A 21,104-nucleotide genomic window follows, 5' to 3' on the forward strand; every position below is an offset into this window, starting at 1 on the left:
AGGCGCTTCATTCCCCGGGAACAACGTCAAAAAAGTGTCTTTATGACTCACAATTATAGCAGCTCAATTGTAGTCCTTTCGATAAGTAAGAGTGTCAAACTCAACAAGGAGCAGAAGGAAATGGCAAGCGGTTTTCAACAAGGTATTCTCTGCAAGTGTTGTAAGTAACAGTGATAAATAGTTTTGTAGCAAGATAATTCGTAACAAGTGACAAGTAACAATAGTAGCAAATATGTAGCAAGGTAGACCAATCCTTTTTGTAGCAAAGGACATGCCTGAAAGTACTCTTATATAAAGCAAACGCTCCACAGGACACATGGGAATTTCTCTCTAGTCATGTTCATCATATTGAGTTGATTCACATTCGCTACTTTGATGATTTGATATGTGGGTGGACCGGTGCAAAGGTGTTGTTCTTACTTGAACAAACAACCAACTTATGATTACCCTCTCTCGCAAGCATCCGCAACTATGAAAGAAGAATTAAGATAAATCTAACCATAGCATTAAACGTGTGGATCCAAATCAGCCCCTCATGAAGCAATGCGTAAACTGGGGTTTAAGCTTTTGTCACTCTTGCAACCCATCATCTACTTGTTACTCCATAATGAATTCCCTTAGGCCCATAACATGGTGAAGTGTCATGTAGTCGACGTTCACATGATAACACTAAGAGAACTAACAACATACATATCATCAAAATACCGAACGAATACCAACTTTATATGATTACTTAAAACAAGACTTTTCCTATGCCGTCAGGAACAATAGTTACTACTCACATCTCATCAACATGTTGAGGATCATAGGTGTAATAATAATAATTGAGGATTTGAATATACTATCTTCCACCAAGTAATCCAACAAGCATCAACTACAAGATATAATCAACACAACTAGTAACGCACAGGTACCAATCTGAGGTTTTGAGACAAAGATTGAATACAAGAGATGAACTAGGGTTGGAGATGAGATGATTCTGGTGAATATGTTGGTGAAGATTTGTCTTCCCACGAAGGAGGAGGCGTTGGTGATGACGATGGCTTCGATTTCCTCCTCCCAGAGGGAAGTTTCCCCGGCGAAATCTGTGTGGCAGAGAGCAAAAGGGCCTCTGCCCAGGTTTCCACCCCGAGATAGCGGCGCTTCATACGAAAAGGTTGGTTATGATTTTTTTTATATGTCAAGACACACCATATAGGAGAAGAGGGACGTCAGAGGGTTAGCAAGGGGGGCACAAGGCATCACACCACGGCGAGGGAGGTGGTCGCGCCCTATTTCCTTGTGGTCAACAGGTGGTCCCCCTCTAGTATATTTTTGGACCAATAATTCTTAAATATTCCAGAAAAATTCTCCATGAATTTTTAGGTCATTTGGAGCATGTTGATTTTTCAGCATTTTTCTCGGTTTCCCGGTCTAGAATTCCAGTTTCCATATATTCCCCTCTTTGTGATGTACCTTGCATATTCAGAGTGAAAGGACATAAGAATTGTGTTATAATAGGTAATAATGGACAATAATAACACAAATATCAATAATAATTGATGATGCAAAATGGACGTATCAGTCCTCTATCCAAGAAGCTTGAGTTTGCTCAATTCGGAGCTCGTATGCGAAAGTTATGGCAGTTCAGTTTTATTTTATCCATATGTTTGCTTGGGCTTCTTTGTTGCTCTCCCGCGGTATTACTACTTTCGGCAAGCGGTAGTACCACCTATAAGAGGTAGTACCGCTCTAGGCAAGCGGTAGTACCGCCCATAGGCGATAGTAATCCTGTCCAGTTTTGCTGGTACTACCGTTGCCTCTATGGGTGTTGACTTTTCTTGTCGGACTAGGCGGTAGTGGCACGGTAGTGCAATGCGGCAGTCCCGCCTACAAGTGATAGCACCGCCCGTCACTACCTCCCCACTTCTTCTTATAAGGAGTAGTACCGCTGGGGCGAGCGGTAGTACCACGCCGGGAACACTACCGCCTCGTGGCTTCGTGCCATTGCACTGCTCAGCGGAGCACTACCGCCCGAGCGGTAGTACCGCTCTCCGGAGTGATAATACCGCTTGTGTGCAGGATGAGGGGGTAACGGTTGGATTTTTTTTCCTACCTATAAAAGGGGGTCTTCTTCCCCGATGGATCTTATCCTTTGAGCTCATGATTTTCCTCATTGTTGACCTTCTTCGAGCTTGCTAACTCTCATTCCCTCCAATGAATCATGATAGTTCTTGAGGGAAAATATAGAGGATATCTAGATCTATGTTTCCACCAAACACTTTCTCCACTATGTGAGGGGAACCCCTTGGATCTAGATCTTGGAGTTCTTTGTGAGCTCCTTGTTCTTCCTCTCATATTCCTCCATAACTTTTGTTGTTGTGGTGGGATTTGAGTGTGAGGGACTTGATCACTTCGCGTCTTCTTGTCATTGCATTATTTGCGTCGGCTTGAGTTCTCCACGGTGATCCGTGGAAGTGAAGTTTGAGAAGCTATTACTCTTGGTTGTTTGGGCACCCTAGAGTTTGTGCATCTTGGGTGCTTTGGCGCCGTAGACGTTTTGTGGTGCCTTGGAGCTCAATCATTATGGTGTAAAGCTCCGGGGAGGAGTTTGGGTAGTGAGACACGCTTTGTATTGTTGCTACTAAGGATAAAACGATGGGGTTTAATCATATTGATTGGTTTTATTTTGTCTACATTATGTTATCTTGCTTAAAGCATTACTCTGTTTGTCATGAACTTGCTACCATATATGCATGTTGGATAGCGGTCGATTGGTGGATTAATAGTAGTAGATGCAGGCAGGAGCCAGTCTACTTGTCACAGGTGTAACGCCTATGTATTTGATCATGCCATGAATAACACCATAACTATGCACTTTTGTATCAATTGCCCAACAATAATTTGTATAGAGTAGTTTTATTGTTAGTTAATGTATTTGGTTTCATCGTCCTACGTGTAGGCAAAAAGCATCGTAGGAGGCCAACGGACCAAATCACGCAAACCGGCCCAGAGGCACAATCGATCATAATTGGGTTGGCCTTGAAATGCACGTTAAATAATTATGGGCCCTAATGAGCCTACATCCCACTAAAAATAACTCAACCAAAATCAATGAAGGCCCAAAATATCTGGCCATAAACATTGGGCCGTAACATGGGCCCATAGTAACAACCGATCGCTAAAAGGCGCGAACTTAGATGCATGATTTATTTGGCCCATAGAGGCCACAAGCCCTTAACAGGGTGAAACTCAACTGGTGCCATAAGATATGCAACGCTTTTAGGAGGTCGAAAGAAAGTTTGGGCCTGAAATGTTCTCGAAAGACCATGCGCCAATAGCAAGCCAACACTTACCTTAAACCAGTGATGACCCAATTACATGTTGGGTTGTTAACACGCCGAATGCCGCTTGGGCCATAAATATGCTCACGTATTACACGAGCCTTTAACGTGCTGAATGTGAAGGCAGGCCAGAATTGTTTCCTGAAGGACATCGGTCTATAATAGGTGGAATGTCACGGAGGACTATAAATAGCCCAAGTGTACTATCAACCGTTGATAGGCCGAAAGTTACACAAGCCAAGAAAAGGTCCAACTCTTTAACGGGTCTCTAAAAGACCAAAAGATAAACCTGACAGTAAACATGACAATTCTAGCATGGGTCATTAACACCCCGAAAACACGTCGGGCCATCATTCGTCCCATAAACACAGTAGACTGTTAACGGTTGGAAGTGCTAACGGGCCGCATTGATGTTGAATGGAAAACGGGTCGGTGATGGCTGAATTGTTACTCTCCTTATGAGTCGTTGTTGTATATGGGCCATGTGCAAGCGGGCCTTATTGGTCTCACCTATTTATACCTGATGGGGCACTGTTGGGTCGTGCCACGTGTCGATGTATCATAAACGCCTCTTGTCCAATGGATGGATGACATCTGTCGCAATGCAGTGCTGACACGTGGCCCCGCAGGAAAATGAGAAATTGACACGTGAAAAATTGCCATTGGTCATAGTTGTTAACCGATTTCAGATCCAAAACCCGCACCCATTACGGTGGCTGCCATGTGTTGGTTACCTTTGATAAAATCGATTCATGACGCGCCATTTATCGTCACGGAAGTGAACACTTCAAGGATGATAATTGGAGTATTGTCATGGAACACTTCTACGACAACACATGTATGACTATCTTGATTCTTTCATAAAAACATCACGAACGTACATGCGTGACAGAAAACGTGACCTACTGTGACAAACATGTATTATCACAAAAGTGTTTTTTTGTAGTGACAATTGATGATGTCTCATCCCCTACAGGGCATGCCGCGTGAGCTTGTCGCTCCCTCGTATATCTTCTGGTCTCTCGCCGAAGCTTCTAGGGTCTCCCGTAGTCCAAAAAAATCACCATGAAGTTTTATCGTGTTTGGACTTTGCATGGTATGGGTTTTCTACGAAACAAATAAATGGGTAGTAAAACAAGAACCAACATTGGGCACTGAGTTATTAGGTTAGTCCAGAAAAATAATATAAAATGTCATATAAAGTATACAAGAATGATAATTTAATAGCATGAAACAATCAAAAATTATAGATAGGTTGGAGATGTATGTGAACACCACTTGTGCACACATCTCCTTCGCCATCCCGGTACTGTCCAACTCTTCTAGAAGAAGGTTGCCCCTAACGAGGTCGTCCCACCGACGCCAATGTCGCACGAGTTTTTCCCAACGACGGGCTCTATTGGTAGCGAGGAGGGCGACGACTAGGGTTTGGGGTCATCCACTAGACCCCCCCCCCCAAACAAATATCTAAAGATATTCTCTTTGGATGGAACACTTTTAGAAACTAATCTGTAAAAACATTTTTGAGAAAGTATTGTGGATACACTTTTGGCACATGGAATTGATTGGAGTCACACTTCCTGTTGGACTATAATGTTTGCATAAAACTACACCAAAACTTGAACACGTGAAATTGTTTGCGATCTAAGTATCTACGAATAAATAAATAAATGTGCAATAGTTTTTGTAAGTGTAAATTTTCTGACATTAACCCCCGAAAGTAAGAAAAATGAATTCATACCATCACGCTACTAATGCTTTCCGAGAGACACGACTCAAAACCCTACGAGGACCACCGAGTACCGCTACCCCCAATCTAAGCCCTTTCTAGCGCGCACATTTTAGCCCCACATTGCTTTTGTAACCCCTCAATTTTTTCTCTCCTCTCAACCACAACAGTCGCGACTACTCTGGTAGACCAAGCAAGCGACCCCAAGCCCTACTCCCCTAATAGCCGATCTAGGAGAGCACCATGAGGAGGAGGAGGCAACAGACGAGGAAGAGGACACTGGCACCCCAATCACTCCCATCGTGAAGCTCGAGGAGGTTGCCATCACCAAAGACGAAGAGGACCACGAGGTCCTCCTTGATAGGCATGCATCATGCTTGTGTATTCAATCCACATACATTCCACACAAGCAACTTCAAAGGTTGTGTAACCATATAGGAAACCCACAAAAATCAACACAAGGGATAAAGACATAGACCCTCACATCCACGTCCACCATGGTCTCTTAAAGGGATAAGACCAAGGGTTCTCATCTAAACAACACCAGAATTGCCGTGATTTGGGTATCATTTAATGGGTAGTCGGACAAACAAAGTACACCTGCAATGCACGCCCCCGATGGTGTTTCCTTCATTTACCAGGTAGAGTTCCCTTATGATTGTTTGTTGTTGTTTGGTGGCCACAAATCCACAATTTAGGCCCTTAGCCAAGCGTACGCTACGCCTGTGTGTGGTGCTCGTGATCTACTTTTGCTACCTTGGGCGCCTCGACTTCGGTGGTGCACGGCTCATAGGTGTGAGGAGGATGGGAGATAGCGTGCGTTGTACTTGGGCACGAAAAAGCGTTTAGGCGGGCACATGTATTGGACTCGTGCACACTTTTATGTAGTCGGTGTGCTCGTTCCATCATTTGATAAAGTTGTAGAGACCTCCTCCGAAAGACTAACCATGAATGTATCCCATGCATGCATAGTTGCCATCTTGTCTTCACTTGGCATGCCTTCAAACGAATGAGAGACATCGTGCAGGCGAGCGACAGTAGAGGGGACCTCATGGGTTATCACTTGCATGCTTTCCGTCCCGTCAAGCACATGCATTGGATTCACTTGAGAGCCATGGTAGGTTGCATGCGTCGAGTCCCATCAGTAACCACCAACTCCAGTGATCCCACATAAACTTGCCTGTTTGTCTGCACCGGATCTTGAAGTGAGTTCCTATTAGCCGCCACATGTTCCACTACCACGTGATGCAAGCGAACCTCTCATATGTCGTGTTCCGAAACCGGTCACATGGGGCTAGAGGCACAAAACGACGAGAGCTGCCTGGTCCCAAACTAATCGACTTTGCTTTCCACACTTACCACGTGATCTCTCGCCATAGAATTCGCCATGCGTCGACATGTGGTAGGCGGTCCATCTGCGCTATGTCCAATGGCATGCACAATGCTTTGAGTCCTACCGATGACGTTCGCGTGACAGATGGAAAGCGTGACACCCTCCACAACCAACAGTGTTTGAAATTGGAGCAGCCATGCGTGGATTTGGAATTGCCATATCGGTAGTGCGACACAGACGAAGACTCCCCCGTCATGGGCTGGTGGCCTGCACTGATCCTCCTGCCGCCTTGTCCTAGGACGCCCACCACCTCGCGCAGGGCTATCACCAAGGCGCTCACAAACATCTTATGACGGCGAGGAAGGGAGGGACGATGACGACGGTGGAGGCGATGGATCGCCATCGTCATCCTCCGAGTCGTCAACCAAGGCACCCGCAACTAACTGCACGATCCTAATAGGAATCACACTTCTGGTTGCACTAATAGGACACTGATCTAAAACAAATATTGAGAAAGTATTCCGAATAAATACACTTTTGACACATGTAATTTAATGGAATCACGCCTCCTGCTGCACTATATAATGTTTCCCCAAAACTACACCAAAACTTGAACATGTGAAATGACTGTGATTTAAGTATCCACTAATAGGCAATAAACAAATAAATATGCAATAGTTTTTTAAAGTATGAATTTTCTGATATTAACCCCATGAAATCAGAAAAATGAATTCGGATCAACACCCTACTAATGCTTTCCCCGGAGACGCGACTCAAAACCCTACCAGGGGTACTGCTTTCCCCAATCCGACCTCTTTCCAGCGCGCACGGTCCAGCCCCATGCTGCTTTTATAACCCCCCGGCTCGGGTTTCTCTCTCCTCTCCACCGCGGCGGCCGCAACAGGTAGCAACAACTCTGGTAGAGCAAGCGAGCGCCGCCCCAAGCCCTACTCCCGCAATGGCCGATCCAGCGGAGCACCGCGAGGAGGAGGAGGAGGCCGCGGCGGCGGGTGAGGAAGAGGACACCGGCGCCCAAATCGCTCCCATCGTGAAGCTTGAGGAGGTTGCCATCACCACCGGTGAAGAGGACGAGGACGTCCTCCTCGACATGTAAGCCGCCGCCCTCGCCGTTACTTCGCTCGATCTGGCCCGATCCGATCGTTCTCGGCTTTGATCTAGGTCTGACGCGTCTGGTTCGGTGTTCCTTCTTGTGTCCGTAGGAAAGCGAAGCTGTACAGATTCGACAAGGACGGGGGGCAGTGGAAGGAGCGGGGCACGGGCACCGTCAAGCTGCTCAAGCACAAGGAGAGTTCCAAGGTCCGCCTCGTCATGCGACAGGCCAAGACCCTCAAGATCTGCGCCAATCACCTCGGTACTTCTTTGCTTGGGCCTTTTCGGGGGATAATTCTCGGTGGTGATTTCGATTTGCAGATTAGATGGATGGGCGGTGTTTTTTGACATCTTGGTATTTGGTGTGCAGTTGTGGCGACTACAAAGATGCAGGAGCACGCCGGGAGCGACAAGTCGTGCGTGTGGCACGCGCTGGATTTTGCCGACTGTGAGCTCAAGGAGGAGATGTTCGCCATCCGCTTTGGATCGGTGGAGAGTGAGCACCGAACACCCTATCATCTGTGCAGCTTTTGTGTTTTTTTTATCGTGCATCATTCAAAAGGATTGGTTGCTGTCAGGCTATGGATCTATGGATTGCGTGTTCTCAAGCCAAGTTTGTTGTGGGCAGTGGGTTTAACTAAGCAGTACTCCGGGTTGATCTAGTGTCATACCGGCCTTTGACTTTAAACGCCATAGTAGAACGGCATCAGTGTCGGACCTAGAAAGAAAATGTCCTGGCATCCTCTTTATAAAATATACATGCATCTCTTTTATATTTGACCTACAAACAAAATGTCCTGGTATCCTCTTATAAAATATACATGCATCTCTTCTATATTTGGGATGTCACACCCTAAATTTGCATCAATTATAGTAAAGAACATATTTTTGGACAGTGTCCGGTGCACCCCCTAGGTATTGGTAGGTACGCCCTGAATGCCACAAAGATCATTAGCGTAGTACTCTTCCTGTATACTACTCCCTCTGTACCTAAATACTTGTAGCTGGGGAGAACACTACAAGTATTTAGGTACAGAGGGAGTATCATTCAGCGACATATTTTCATGGCATTGCTTTGCATGTCCTTATCAGTAGTCAGTAATGTATAGCACTGCCTTACCTCTTGATCTTTTGTACTTCTGTAAGTTTTTTCTTTGTCATTCTCGCTAATTAATTTTGAGCCAGTTAGAGGATGTGCTGTATTTCAAGTGTTCACATTTTGTGACGATATAACTCTTCGCCTTAAGCAAAAAGGATTTGGATTGTATATAAAACTGTACTATTATTTGTTGTAATAGCGGGTATAATTCGATGAATTTAGACAATACAAGAGGCCCTAAACTTGTACTAGCAAATTGTGGCTTAGTTCTTCAAAATTGAAAATATATTTTGGCAGGTATATATCAAACTTGTAAATTTTGTTATGCAGGTTCGTTCAGTTTTTGATTTTTCAAATAGCAGAACATACAAGTTGGCAGTAGACAAATATGAAATTGATCATCATGTGACCCCCATATTGCTGCAAGCATTGACATCCTAAAATAATTTGCATTCATTCACACTTCTATACAGCTTTATGTCAGTATTTTAGATAATTAATGTTACAATATCCCAGCAATGCGTGCTTTTTCCATCTAAATGATCCCCATTGTTTTCCACATCCATTGCTTTGCATAGAAGCTTAGCTTAATCTAGTTGCGGTGGCCAAGGGTTATGGACCTGTAAGTGGAACTGTGAAAGTGTATTACAAGGACGTAGTAAGTGATTTATCAAGAGTATGGATGTAATTGACACTGTTAAAAGCTCAAGGGCTTTTGGTCCAAAAATCTCTCATGAAGGTTTCCTGTGTAGTGATTGTACGCATATGCATTGTAAGATATTTGATTGATCGTGTCGACAAATTTGTAAGATTCATTAGTAGTTAGTTTAGAATTTGCAAGATTGTAAGTTTCTGAGACTGAGATTTAAATGCCTACATAAAGCGAGCGTTGCTATCTTCTGTGCTGTTGCTGCACCTACATGAGAAAACAAGCGTCGAGGCATTATGCTATTTTAGTCAGGAGGCTAGCAAATATCATGTCATCCTCATGGTTGCTTGATTTTATTTCAGATTGCAAAAAATTCAAGGATCTTGTAGACGAGATTGCTGAGCAGCAAGGAAAGAATGAGGAGAAAGAAAGCGAGGAGGTTTCGTCTGCTGCCGAGCTGGTAGAGAAGTTAAGTGTAACAGAGGTCAAAAAGGAGGAACAAACGGAGAAAGTGGAGACTCCTGCAGTAGATGATAAGAAGGATGCTGAAGACTGAAAACTTGGGCTGGCTATTTCATCATATGCTCTAGGAGCATTGCTATACTCGAACTGGCGAATTGTCAAGTGGGTGTCATTCGATTCATTTTATGGTCAGAGTTCATCTTCCTTTCACAAATTTTCGTTGTGTTGTTCTGTGGGATGGATGCTTGGGTTGGGCAAAGTTTGGTTTGTGTCAGTCATGGGTTTCTTGGTTGATAAGACCGTCATTTGGCTGGGGTCAGCATGTTTGTACAATTATTTGGGAATTGCTTTTGGAATGGATACGGTGTGAGTTGTCCAAAATCCCTGGATGACGCTGTCTTGTTGTGCGCCGCGCCTTGCGTATTTTCGTTGCAATACAAAGAATCGCCAGAAGAGTGGTGTGAAGGTGTATCCTTGCCTTGGAGAAAAAGTCTCCTACCCCGTTCGGTGAGCCAAATTGCTGTCTTCTTGCTTATGGAACCACATTTGGTGTGGCTCCTCATTGTCGACGTGCTCACTCCAAGCCGTGTCTAAGACCTCGGTGAACCCGGGCATAGATGCCTAAAAGTTTTCGGATTTGAAACCCCGGGGCCTCCTCAGCCCTCTGCTGTCGGCAAGCAACAACGGGAAATGGTAGGAGCGGGAGGAAGAAACGTCACGGAGAATGTGATTGTTGAGCATATGTATATTGTCTGGTTCTCCCTGCATTAGCATGGCAGTATGGTTGGTACAGAGGGCATGACAACTCATTATTACTAGTTCCTAATAACAAACCGTGGCAATGAATACTAGCTGCCGTAACGGTGGTACAGCGAACGATCGTGCATCGAAGCCTTTCACACCGTACCGACGGGGGTGTAGCGTACCACCACTGTCTGATCAGATCAGCCGCAGTAACACGCGACGTGAAGTGCAAAAGGAACGGTACACGGCAGCAAACACCAGTACCACGATGCACCTACCTACGGATCTGTCGCTGGCTGTCTGCACATTGATTGTTCGATCGGGCACACCGCGCGCGAATTTATGATGGTAGCAGGGAGGGCATGAGACGCCCCATGATTTGCACCAGGCAGGAACCTGATGCGGGATCATCCTTCTTTAAAACTCGCGTATCATGCCTGGTTGTGGTTGCCGGGACGTGCTGTGCTGTCGGCCAGGATCCTCGTGTACGTACGTTGCTACTAGCACGTAGAGTAGTGCTCCCAAGTAGTAGTATGATTATGACGGCCGTCGTACCTATGGTATTGGTAAATCAGCGTAAGGCCCCCCTTCGTCTTGCCCAAGTGCTCGTGGTGGGTGTGGCTACGGATGCGCGGATCCCGGGACACGATGGACGTGCGCTACAAGTTCAGTACAGGTCCAGCGGGATCCGCGTAACACTTGCTTGCTGCGGGCCACGATGCACATCTCTTTTCGGTAATAACAAGATTGGAGTAGAATGCTACACCATCAAACAATGTTGCGGAATTCCGTCCCGTCTGTTTGCACTGGCCGTCACATATCCTCTTCGTTTATTGGCGGCGATTATCCAGTCCTCTGTGGCACTTGTATGTGTTCGAGGCCTTTTCTACGTGCACTTGTATGTGGATTCTCCAACGGACTCGTACATAGGCTGGGCCTGGCTGCACGTTTCCTCCTAAATCCACCCAAATGTTTTTCGAGTTCGTCATTTTCTTCCACCATCATGCATGCGAAGCTCAAGGCCTATCTAGATGACTACTATGCGCGGACCATGGCACGCTACGACGCCATGGACAAGCTGCACGACGTGCTTTTCTCTAAGCTCCTCGCGGGCGTATCGACCACACGGCCGACGCATCCAATGGGCATAGCAGCCAATGGCGGTCTCGTCGACGACTCCAGCGTCCCTACGATCGCCCCTTCACCTTCTCCGCCACCACTCAAGCCCAGGAGGACCCCACGGTCGCCCATGATGAACTCACGGTCTGCATCGAGATGGCGCCCGTCACCTGTTCAACAGTGTGTCCGACCCAGGTCGTCACCATCACCAGCGCCGACGAGTTCCACGACGCCGCCACAACCGCCTTCGTCGAGCCCGCGGTCGATCTCTTTCACTAGGAGGTCAAGCAGCTCATGCTTGTGCCTTTTATCGGCACCAACACCACCTCTACAGCCGAGGTCATCACCACGGTGGCAACCATCACCGACGTCGATCCCAAGGCCGACGTACTAGAGCTGGATGCCTCACCACTGCCCTCCATCAACACCTCCAACCCGGTAGCCAGCAAGAGGGACCACAACGTCATCCTCAGTGTCTCTGGCAACCTCGCTGCACCGGCGCCGACCACATGCTCGGTAGAATGCCCTGTCCGTGCGAGCGACTGGATGAAGCCTCTGTTCGCTATGAGTATACTTCCTCCAACCTATACCTCATCCGGTTTGGTTCACCCAGATCATTCAGAACATCTATGACACCCATCACTCATTGAACAAGTAGAATATAGCAATCACATTGTTGAAAAGAGCACAACCCGATGTTTGCCACCAATACAACCAGGAATCGGACAGGAGTCATGGCCGCCGTCTTTGCGACTGTGGGTCAGAAACATGGAGCATCCATTCAGACCAAGGCCGTGGCCATCTCTCAACTACGATTCAGTTGCAGTTTATCACGAGGAGACATATTTAGATACACGTCACCAGTCACATGAAGTTCCAGGGTTCAATGTTAGCTGTGCGTGATTTTGTTCTTTATAATTCTTCGTCAGAGTTTGAAATGCCTTGTTTGGTTGCATGTGGCTAAATTTTAACGCTGGACCTCCATACAATTTCATACAACCTTTATAGTGTGGGTTGAGTCGACGATTACATATGATGAAGTTGAAGTCATTTACTCATGATTTAAGAAAAACGATGACGTCTGTAATGAAGGATGATGACGATGACGCATGTGTGTTGTCTCGGCAAGGATCTCTCCGGCGTGGTGCGCGTCGTGGTGGTGTGCAGGAAATGTTACTACATTTGTTCTCCAGTTCCAATCTGGAATAGTTGAGTGCTTGAAGCCAAATTGGCTTCCCGCTGAAGCCACATATACCACTACCCAATACGCTAGCCAAGCCGAGCGACGGGTTTGCATTTGCATGCACCCGCACACTGGCCTCGCGGCAAGGCAAGACTCAAGACTGGCATTGGCATACAAGTGGAGCAAGCAAGCACACCACACGCGCTACTGACCTACTAAGAGCATCTCTAGTAGAACCCTCAAATCTTTAAATGTAAAACCAGTTTTAAAGGTTGAGAATTGTTCATTTTTAACATTTTTAAGGGTTGAGAAACATGGGCAAAGACTAGAACCCTCAAACCCAACCCTTATAACGGTACGTTATAAGGGTTGGGTTTGAGGGTTCTAGTCTTTGCCCCAACCCCAAACCTTAAAACTGTCATTTCATATATCACACATTTCATCATATGACATATCACAAATTCAATCACATTTGACATAAAACAATAATCATTCTAGTTATTATTACAACACCGAATAAAACAATAATCATTCAAATCATTACAACAATGTTTGGACAAATTACAACAATTGTTCGAATCAAATAGGACATAGAAAAGTAAAACAAAGATACATCATGGGCCAATGCGCCGCCCATCCAAATGCTAGTGGTGCTCTACTAGATCATCCCGGAGCCGACCATGAGTGGTTCCATCCTCAATCTCACGATGTGCTTCAAGAAAAGCTTGTATGCGAGAAGGGTTTCTTTCCGGTTGCACACGGGTACCAACATTGTCATAGAAACAAGGGAGGTTTAACCCTCTCTCATCCTCTAGAATCATATTGTGTAGAATCACACAACATTTCATGAGTTCATTAAGGTTTTTTTGTCCCAAAACCTTGCTCGACCCCGAACTATGGCAAACCTTGCTTGCAAAACACCGAAAGCTCTCTCAATACCTTTGCGGGCTGCCTCTTGTGCCTTGGTGAAATGAGCTTGTTTTCTTGTTAAGGGCACCCCATTTTTCTCCTTGATGGACTTCACAAGAGTTGCCCATTCGGAATAGATGCCATCGGTGAGATAGTATCCCATTGAGTACTCATTGTTCATGATTTTGTAGTTGCAAGCTGGAGCATCCCCAGAAATTAATCTTTTGAACAAAGGAGATCTATTGAGGACATTGATATCATTGAGTGTTCCCGACAACCCAAAGAATGCATGCCAAATCCATGTGTCGTCCGATGCTACGGCCTCAAGAACAATGGTAGCATCACGGCTTTTACCGCAATACATTCCCTGCCATGCCTTTGGGCAATTTTTCCACCTCCAATGCATGCAATCAAGACTACCAAGCATCCCCGGCCATCCCCTTTTTTCATTCATTTCCATTAATCTCTTTGTATCTTCCTCGTTTGGTGCCCGAAGATACTGCTCACCATACAACCGGATGACCAACTTGGCAAACCTACGGACGGACTCCGTGGTTGTATCTTCCCCAATGCGAAGATACTCGTCGGTATAATCCGCGGGTATGCCATAAGCGAGTACCCGCATTGCCGCCGATATCTTTTGATATGCACTAAACCCCATGATACCGGCGGCGGATCTACGACGTGTAAAATAATACGAGGCGGCCTCACAATCGGTGATAATCTTCACAAACAAACTACGTCTCATCCGGTACCTTCTGCAAAAGAGACGAGGAGGGTATGTAGGTACCTCTGTGAAGTAGTCTCGCATCAAATGCTCGTGTCCGAGAGCGCGGTTCCGGTAGATGGTGAGTCGCCCCATCTTCGACCATTTCCTCTGATCCAAAAGCTTCACGCGGTCTTCAAACGCTTGCACGTCGACGAGGAGGCTCATCATCTCGACGTCGTCGTCTTGCAACAACTCGTCAATGTCTGAATCGTCAGATGACGACCAATCCGACAACGAGTCCATCTACATACCAAGTGGCTACAATTAGTGCCAATGAAGCAAAAAATTAAAAGTAAAAAAGTAAAAAAAAATCTCACCAGGGAGCGGAGGGGCGGCGGCCGGGGCGCGGAGGGGCGGCGAGGCGACGGCCGGTGCGCGGGGCAGCGGAGGGGCGAGATGCGGACGGCGGCGGGCGCGGAGGGGCGGCGGCCGGGGCGCGGCTGGGCGAGATGCGGACGGCGGCGGGCGCGGAGGGGCGGCGGCCGGGGCGCGGCTGGGCGAGATGCGGACGGCGGCGGGCGCGGAGGGGCGGCGGCCGGGGCGCGGCTGGGCGGTGGCCGGGGCGCGGAGGGGTGGAGGGGCGGCGGCCGGAGCATGGGGCGGCGGCGGGGCGAGATGCCGAGGGCGGCGGGTCGACGGGCCGACGGCCGGGGCGCGGAGGGGCGACGGGGCGGCGGCCGGAGCGCGGAGGGGCGGCGGGGCGACGGCCGGAGCGCGGGCCGGCGGCGTCCGAGCGAATTCCTCCCGCGCGGGGGAACCAACTGCCTCCCGAGCGAGGTGGGAAAATGAGTGCGGGTTAGGGGCAGTTTCCCCCTCAACCCTCACTTATACAGGCTGGGAAAGGGTTTGAGGGTTGGACCTTTAATTTTTTTTACGGATTTAAGGGTTTTAAGGTTCTAGTCTACGCCGTTTTTCCGATGAATACTGTAAAAAACGGTTATTTTTAAGGGTGTGAGGGCTTACTAGAGATGCTCTAATCTTGTCTCGCTCGCTCGCTCACCCAATTATCAGCAGCATCAAAAGTCAAAACCACCCAGAAACATGAACCAGAATCTGTGCTGTGAAAAACCGTACTACCAGAAGCTGTAATAAAAACATCAGTTCATTGGCTGCTTCCTGAAACGAATTTATTGATTGATTCAACCGCAAGAGAGTACATGACACCGGCACGGGCGCAACGGCCAACGGCGGCCAACTAGGCCGATCAAACCCAGACCCACATTTATGGCACCCACGGCGATCGTCGCACCAGGAACGGCATTGGACGCGGCAGGAGCCGCCGCCGCCGCTCCGGCCGGTCACGATGACGCCGTCACGGCTTGCGGCGCCGCCATATCCTGCGCCAGCGACTGTGGCAGTGTCGGATGGCGATGGTACCGGTGGTGCTAGTGGTAGTGCATCGGTTGACGTCTCGAGATTGGGCGGAGGGGCCCAGGTGTCGGACGCCCAGGTGGGGCCTTCCTCCAGCTCGCGCACCCAGCCTGGGCGCGGCGTGTCTGATGCCAATTCGGCAATCCTCGCCTTGGCGCTCGCCATGATGATCACCTCGTCCTCGATGTCGGCCTCCGGATGGCAATCGGACGACGCATCGGTGTCCGAGTCCGACGCCGCCGCCCAGTCAAGAACCGCTCGCGGGGACGGCGACGGCTCGCCGGCGTCGTGGGGGTCCGCGGTGAGGAACGGGTGGCGCAGCAGCTGCTCGCAGCTCCACCGCTCGCCAGCGTCGCGGCGGAGGCACTTGTCGAGGAAGTCGTTGCAGGCCTCGGAGAGGCGCGCGGGGAGCTCTGGCCGCTTCCCGCCGTAGCCGATGTGGAGCAGCAGCTCGCCGACCTCGAGCGCGCCGCCGATTTCCGACCACGGCCGCTTCCCGGTGAGCAGCTCCACCGCCGTGCACCCGAGCGACCACACGTCGGACGCAGGCGTCGACGCGCCGCCGCGGGCCACCTCCGGCGCCATCCAAGCCGGCGTGCCACGGGGCCCTCGCGGCGCCGGCTCGGACACAAGCCTCGCCGCGCCGAAATCGGCGAGCTTCGAGCCGCCGTACCCGGCACCGCCGCCGCCGACGAGCACGTTCCTCCCCTTGACGTCCCCGTGCACGACCCCGGCGACGTCGTGGAGGTAGTGCAGAGCGGCGGCCACCCGCCGCAGGACGCGCCGCGCCGCGCGCTCGCCAAGGCCGCCTGCATCCGCCGCGCACCCGCCCGAGACGAGCTCCATGTGCAGGTTCCTGGAGGCGGCGGTGGCGTCATCGCCGAGGTACGCCACGACGTACGGCGAGCACAGCCGCCTCAGGATCCTTATCTCGGTCTCCAGGCACGCCATCGCCGCGGCCGCCGGCGCGCCGCCCTTGGCGTCGACCGACTTGACCGCGAAGGCGCGGCCGGTGGCCCTGTGGACGGCCAGGTGCACCGTGCCGAACGCGCCCTTCCCTATGCATTTCCCGCGCGTCCACTCCATCTCCATGGACGACGAGTGAAACAGAGTGTGTGTGTAGAGAGAGGTGAGGAGTGAATAGAGGGAGAGGAGGAGAAGGTGTGAGGAGTTGCAAGAAGAGGGCAAGCGTGACGGTGGCGTATATATAGGTGTGTGGTTGCGGGCGCTGCATCGTTTTTTTTTAAAAAAAAAAACTTTTGGCAGGGATTTGGTCCCGATTCGCGTGTTGCGCGGATGGGATATTAAATTGGCCGAATATTTCTTTCTGGGTTCCGTATAATATCACGGAATAAATCGACCAACTGGTAGTAGGAGTGGCAGGCCCCTCTCTCTCTCTCTCTCTCTCTCTCTCTCTCTCTCTCTCTCTCTCTCTCTCTCTCTCTCTCTCTCTCTCTCTCTTCTGTTGTTGTTGGCTTTGCGTGGGAGAGCGAGTGGTGTGCAACTTGTGCTGCTATCGTCTTCGGGGCTGTGCCGCTCCGTTGAGGCCACATGGTCGATCGTCCATTTGGGTCACTTTGATGCATCATGGTTCCGTTCCTTCGGATATACTCCTACTAGTATGGATGGGTGTCATCGACGCACGCACCATCCAACGCTGCGAATCAGGAATAGTCGAGGGGTGCACCGCAATGCCATACATATGCTTCTTGTTTCTCATACATATGCATAAAAGCTATTTTTTGATCTAGTAATAATCTTGCATGCCCTTGAGCACCAGTACATCCATCTATGTATGCACATGGCTCATGAGGCTGTATGGAGTACGGGACTCAGGTGTCCACACGTAACTAGACTCGCATCCAAGAAACCCAATCGTGGTCTGGCGCCCAAAATGTTTCTCGTGATATCTGACGCGCCTCCAAATAGTTAAACGAAAGGCAGCACAAAAAACAGAGCACGCCACGCCACCCTCCCGCGACCCTACTCATCTGGAGCTCGATCTCCGTTGCTGACATGGCCACCGGAGCACACGAGGCTGTGATGACATGGGAGGACACGAGTGGCCCAGGTGGTTCCGCCCTGGCGCCAAGGATGGCTACCCGCGGCCGCGGGGGAAGGAAGGAAAGAAAAGAAAACACGCACAGCGCACTGCCCAAAAGCTGTGGATACGACTCGTGTGGGGTCGGTGGCTCCTGGTCCTGCGCATCCCGTCGCGTCGCGGCGTTCAACCGGCGGGTCGCCGTCCATTGGCGCCGCGGCGGCGGACGTGCGCGCGGCCGAGCCACACATGAGCCCAAAGCGAGCCCGCGCCCACCGGCTCATCTCATCTACTGGCATGGTATAGTACCAGCGTCCAGTGCGATATCCAAGAGGCAGGCAGCAGCTTGACAGTTACTGTAGATGCCATACGGCTACTTCTGGCCTGCACTCTTCAGGTTCAGGGTCGTATAATTCGACACAGCTGCGCTGATAATTTGCGTACGACTAGCTGGCAATCATTTGGAGAGAGATTCCAGAGCAATGATGTGGAGTGATTAGCAACGATACGGAGGGAACATCCATTCTTGTCTCTCTGTATGCACAACTACTGATGCCCCTCGTTCGGGAAGCAGATGATCTGCGCAAGGTTTATACTACTGCTACTACCAAATCCACACACACACACACCATCCTGCTTGGTTCAAGCTTATCGTAGTAGTTAGAGGGGTGCACATCGGCGCGACGCCGGCCGTTGCATGTGCGGACCGGATTATGTTATGGGGCCGGCGTTCGTGCATATCTCTTCCAATCTACTTACTCTACAGATTGGTTATTACGGCCGGGCACATATATCCAACCTATCCATGGACCCAGACGCTTGCGGCTATGAAAAGAGATGCTCATTCGCTTCATCATCTTGACTTTTATTTGTGTTGCAGGTTTATAGTTGTTGATGCAGTCAACTTGAATTCCCCATACCGGCCTCCCCGTACGCATGCGTAGGATAAGATCTGCTACTATGATTCTTTCTTTCTTTCTTTGTGCGTGCTGAGGACGCCCAGATAAGAATGCCATGATTCAATCAGGACGCACAACTTGTAACGCAGGAAGATATCACTGCTCGAGTTTTCGCCTCCTTTGAGCCCTACTTGCTTCTGTTGTATACTTGCGCGCTACCTTTCCTGGCATTAGCTAGATGCCATCACCTTTTATGGCTACCTAATCAACTCTGTGAACCTAATACTCCTCTAGCTGGAAACTGGGAAGGACGATGGCTCTCACAAAGTCATACAGTAGTGGTGTGCTACATCTTTCCTGGTCAAAATACTTTCTTGCAATCGATCGCTTTCCGGAGGAGCTGCCTCCCCTCCATCCCAGGACAAACCAGAGCCGCCAGCAGGTGCTTATAATTAACTAATTAATCTGGCTAATCCAGGGAGGGAAGAGCTGTTCCTCATTAAACAATCCGCGTGAACGTGTAACTTCGCCCATAACGCAAGAGAAGCCAGGTTGTCAGCACTAAGCCCGCGCCAAAGATACGGTGCATACATCGGACTAGTGCATGCACGACCAGTCCTTCCCACGACCGATCGCCGGAAACAGTCAAATTCAAAATCTTTGGGCTCCTTCCCACAAGTCGGCACGCACCGGCGGGGGCAGGGAAACGTGGGGTTGGGTGCCGGCCGCGCCGGAGGAATCGCCGGGGCGGTGCCGCGCGAATCGTTCTCGTGCCGGTTCCGGCGCCGATCGATGCCGATACGGCATGTGCGGACCGCAACGGCGCACGCAGCGTTTGTGGACCGCCGCGAACCGGCGCGTCACGCAGGCATGCAGGCAGGCCGGCCACCATGTTTTCCTCCGTGGATACGGCGAGAGAAAAACGGCCATGTTGGCGTCACGTGAGCAGCACCGTGGTGAAAGCAAGGTCTCTCGTGCCGTGTTTGGGAGTTCGGACCCCCTGTTTCTTGCCATGTTCTGATGACGATGCCTAAGCTGTCCCCGTCAGTGTTACGTAAAAATCGCAGCACTAGATAGCTTGTGGATCGCTTTACTTTACGCTTGGACGGACCGGGGAATAGCCAACCTTTTTGTCACTCGCTGATTGCTCCTGCTCGCCGGTAAGCCGGTAAGGCAAGGTCAGGCGACCATCCATCCGATCTTAAGAGCATCTTCAACAGTCGTGCTATACTAGCGCCGCGCGATAAAAAAGGCTAATATAGCGTGGGCGCAACGCAGCGGACACCTCAAACGATTTGGGCGCGCTGGTCCTAGCCTCATCCCGCGCTGCGCATTTCGGGCGCTCACTTCGGCGCGCGGCAGACTCGACAGCGCGCGCGAACTCTCCCTTTCTTCCTCCTTTCTCCCGCGCGCGCCTGCGCCAGCGCCCCGGCCACCATGAACGCGCACACCGGCGCCCCGCTGACCCCGCTGTATAGCCGCGACCCCCCCGCCGCTGCCGCCGCCTCCGTCGAAAACCCTAGCGCGGCCGTCGTTGGCGTTGGCGCCGCCGCCGCCGCCGGAGCTCCGCCGACCGTCGGCCTCGCGCGCAGCCTCTTCTTGCCGCCGCGGACGACCACGCCGGCGGGTGGCGTCGCGCCGGCGCCGTCCCGTGCCGCCACCGCACCGTTGGAGCGGAAGAAAGGTAAAACATCCGCGAAAAAGAAGACGACGGACGGCTCCGGCAGCTCGAAGCCGAAGAAGAAGGTTGCAGTGCGCCGGCCGGGCGTGGCGTCTACCGAAGCGCCGGCGAGCTCACTCGTTGAGCCGGCGGCGGACGCGCACCACGTGTCTGATGAAATGCCCCCAAGGTGAAAAAAAATTCCAACTTTAATTTTCTTGTTTTTTTTCAATGCATCATCATATAGATAGCTTATTTGCATTGTCACAAAACTTTGTAGTCTCAACGATGATGCATACATGTCAACTATGGGTGTTGGGTCCAACAATTCGCATTGGTCTCAAACCAATGACATCCATTTGGACGACCATGAGTTTGAGGTGGACGAGGAGGGTGAGGGCATTATCGAGGCGCCGAAAGGAAGAGCGGGCAATTACACCACCAACGATGACAAGTTACTATGCAATACTTGGTTGCAAGTGTCGAGAGATCCATCCGTTGGAGGTGATCAAAGTAGAGATGCTTATTGGGGGCGAATGAAAGAACACTTTGATGCTCAGAACGTGAGTGGAATAGACCGCTCCGAGAGATCACTTCGGTCCCGATGGTCGACAATCAACTCGGATTGTCAAAAGTGGGCGGCCGCACAGAAGGCAGTTGACAAGCTTAACCCAAGTGGCACAAATGAGGATGATAGAGTAAGT

General features: G+C 50.1%; 2 protein-coding genes across 2 annotated transcripts; one reads left to right on the forward strand and one right to left on the reverse strand.

Moving 5' to 3' along the window:
- Positions 1-7,194: 7,194 nt before the first annotated feature.
- LOC123448903 (ran-binding protein 1 homolog a-like) lies at positions 7,195-10,086 on the forward strand. The gene is made up of 4 exons (XM_045125938.1): positions 7,195-7,495; positions 7,606-7,757; positions 7,866-7,991; positions 9,606-10,086. Exons 1-4 carry the CDS (start codon positions 7,344-7,346, stop codon positions 9,797-9,799), a joined length of 624 nt encoding a protein of 207 aa, XP_044981873.1. The 5' UTR covers positions 7,195-7,343; the 3' UTR covers positions 9,800-10,086.
- Positions 10,087-15,445: 5,359 nt separating this feature from the next.
- On the reverse strand, positions 15,446-17,024 carry LOC123446598 (mitogen-activated protein kinase kinase kinase 18-like). The gene has a single exon (XM_045123175.1). It carries the CDS (start codon positions 16,890-16,892, stop codon positions 15,453-15,455), a length of 1,440 nt encoding a protein of 479 aa, XP_044979110.1. The 5' UTR covers positions 16,893-17,024; the 3' UTR covers positions 15,446-15,452.
- Between the last annotated feature and the right edge of the window lie 4,080 nt (positions 17,025-21,104).

The sequence above is a fragment of the Hordeum vulgare genome, chromosome 4H, assembly GCF_904849725.1.
Source record: "Hordeum vulgare subsp. vulgare chromosome 4H, MorexV3_pseudomolecules_assembly, whole genome shotgun sequence".
NCBI lineage: Eukaryota > Viridiplantae > Streptophyta > Magnoliopsida > Poales > Poaceae > Hordeum > Hordeum vulgare.

What these genes read in the sequence shown, in the direction of transcription:
- LOC123448903 (XM_045125938.1), top strand. Translation starts at nt 7,344, where the DNA reads ATGGCCGATCCAGCGGAGCACCGCGAGGAGGAGGAGGAGGCCGCGGCG. An exon ending in GAGGACGTCCTCCTCGACAT is followed by an intron (nt 7,496 to 7,605) that starts GTAAGCCGCCGC and finishes TTGTGTCCGTAG; the next exon opens with GAAAGCGAAGCTGTACAGAT. An exon ending in GATCTGCGCCAATCACCTCG is followed by an intron (nt 7,758 to 7,865) that starts GTACTTCTTTGC and finishes TTTGGTGTGCAG; the next exon opens with TTGTGGCGACTACAAAGATG.
- LOC123446598 (XM_045123175.1), bottom strand. Translation starts at nt 16,892, where the DNA reads ATGGAGATGGAGTGGACGCGCGGGAAATGCATAGGGAAGGGCGCGTTC.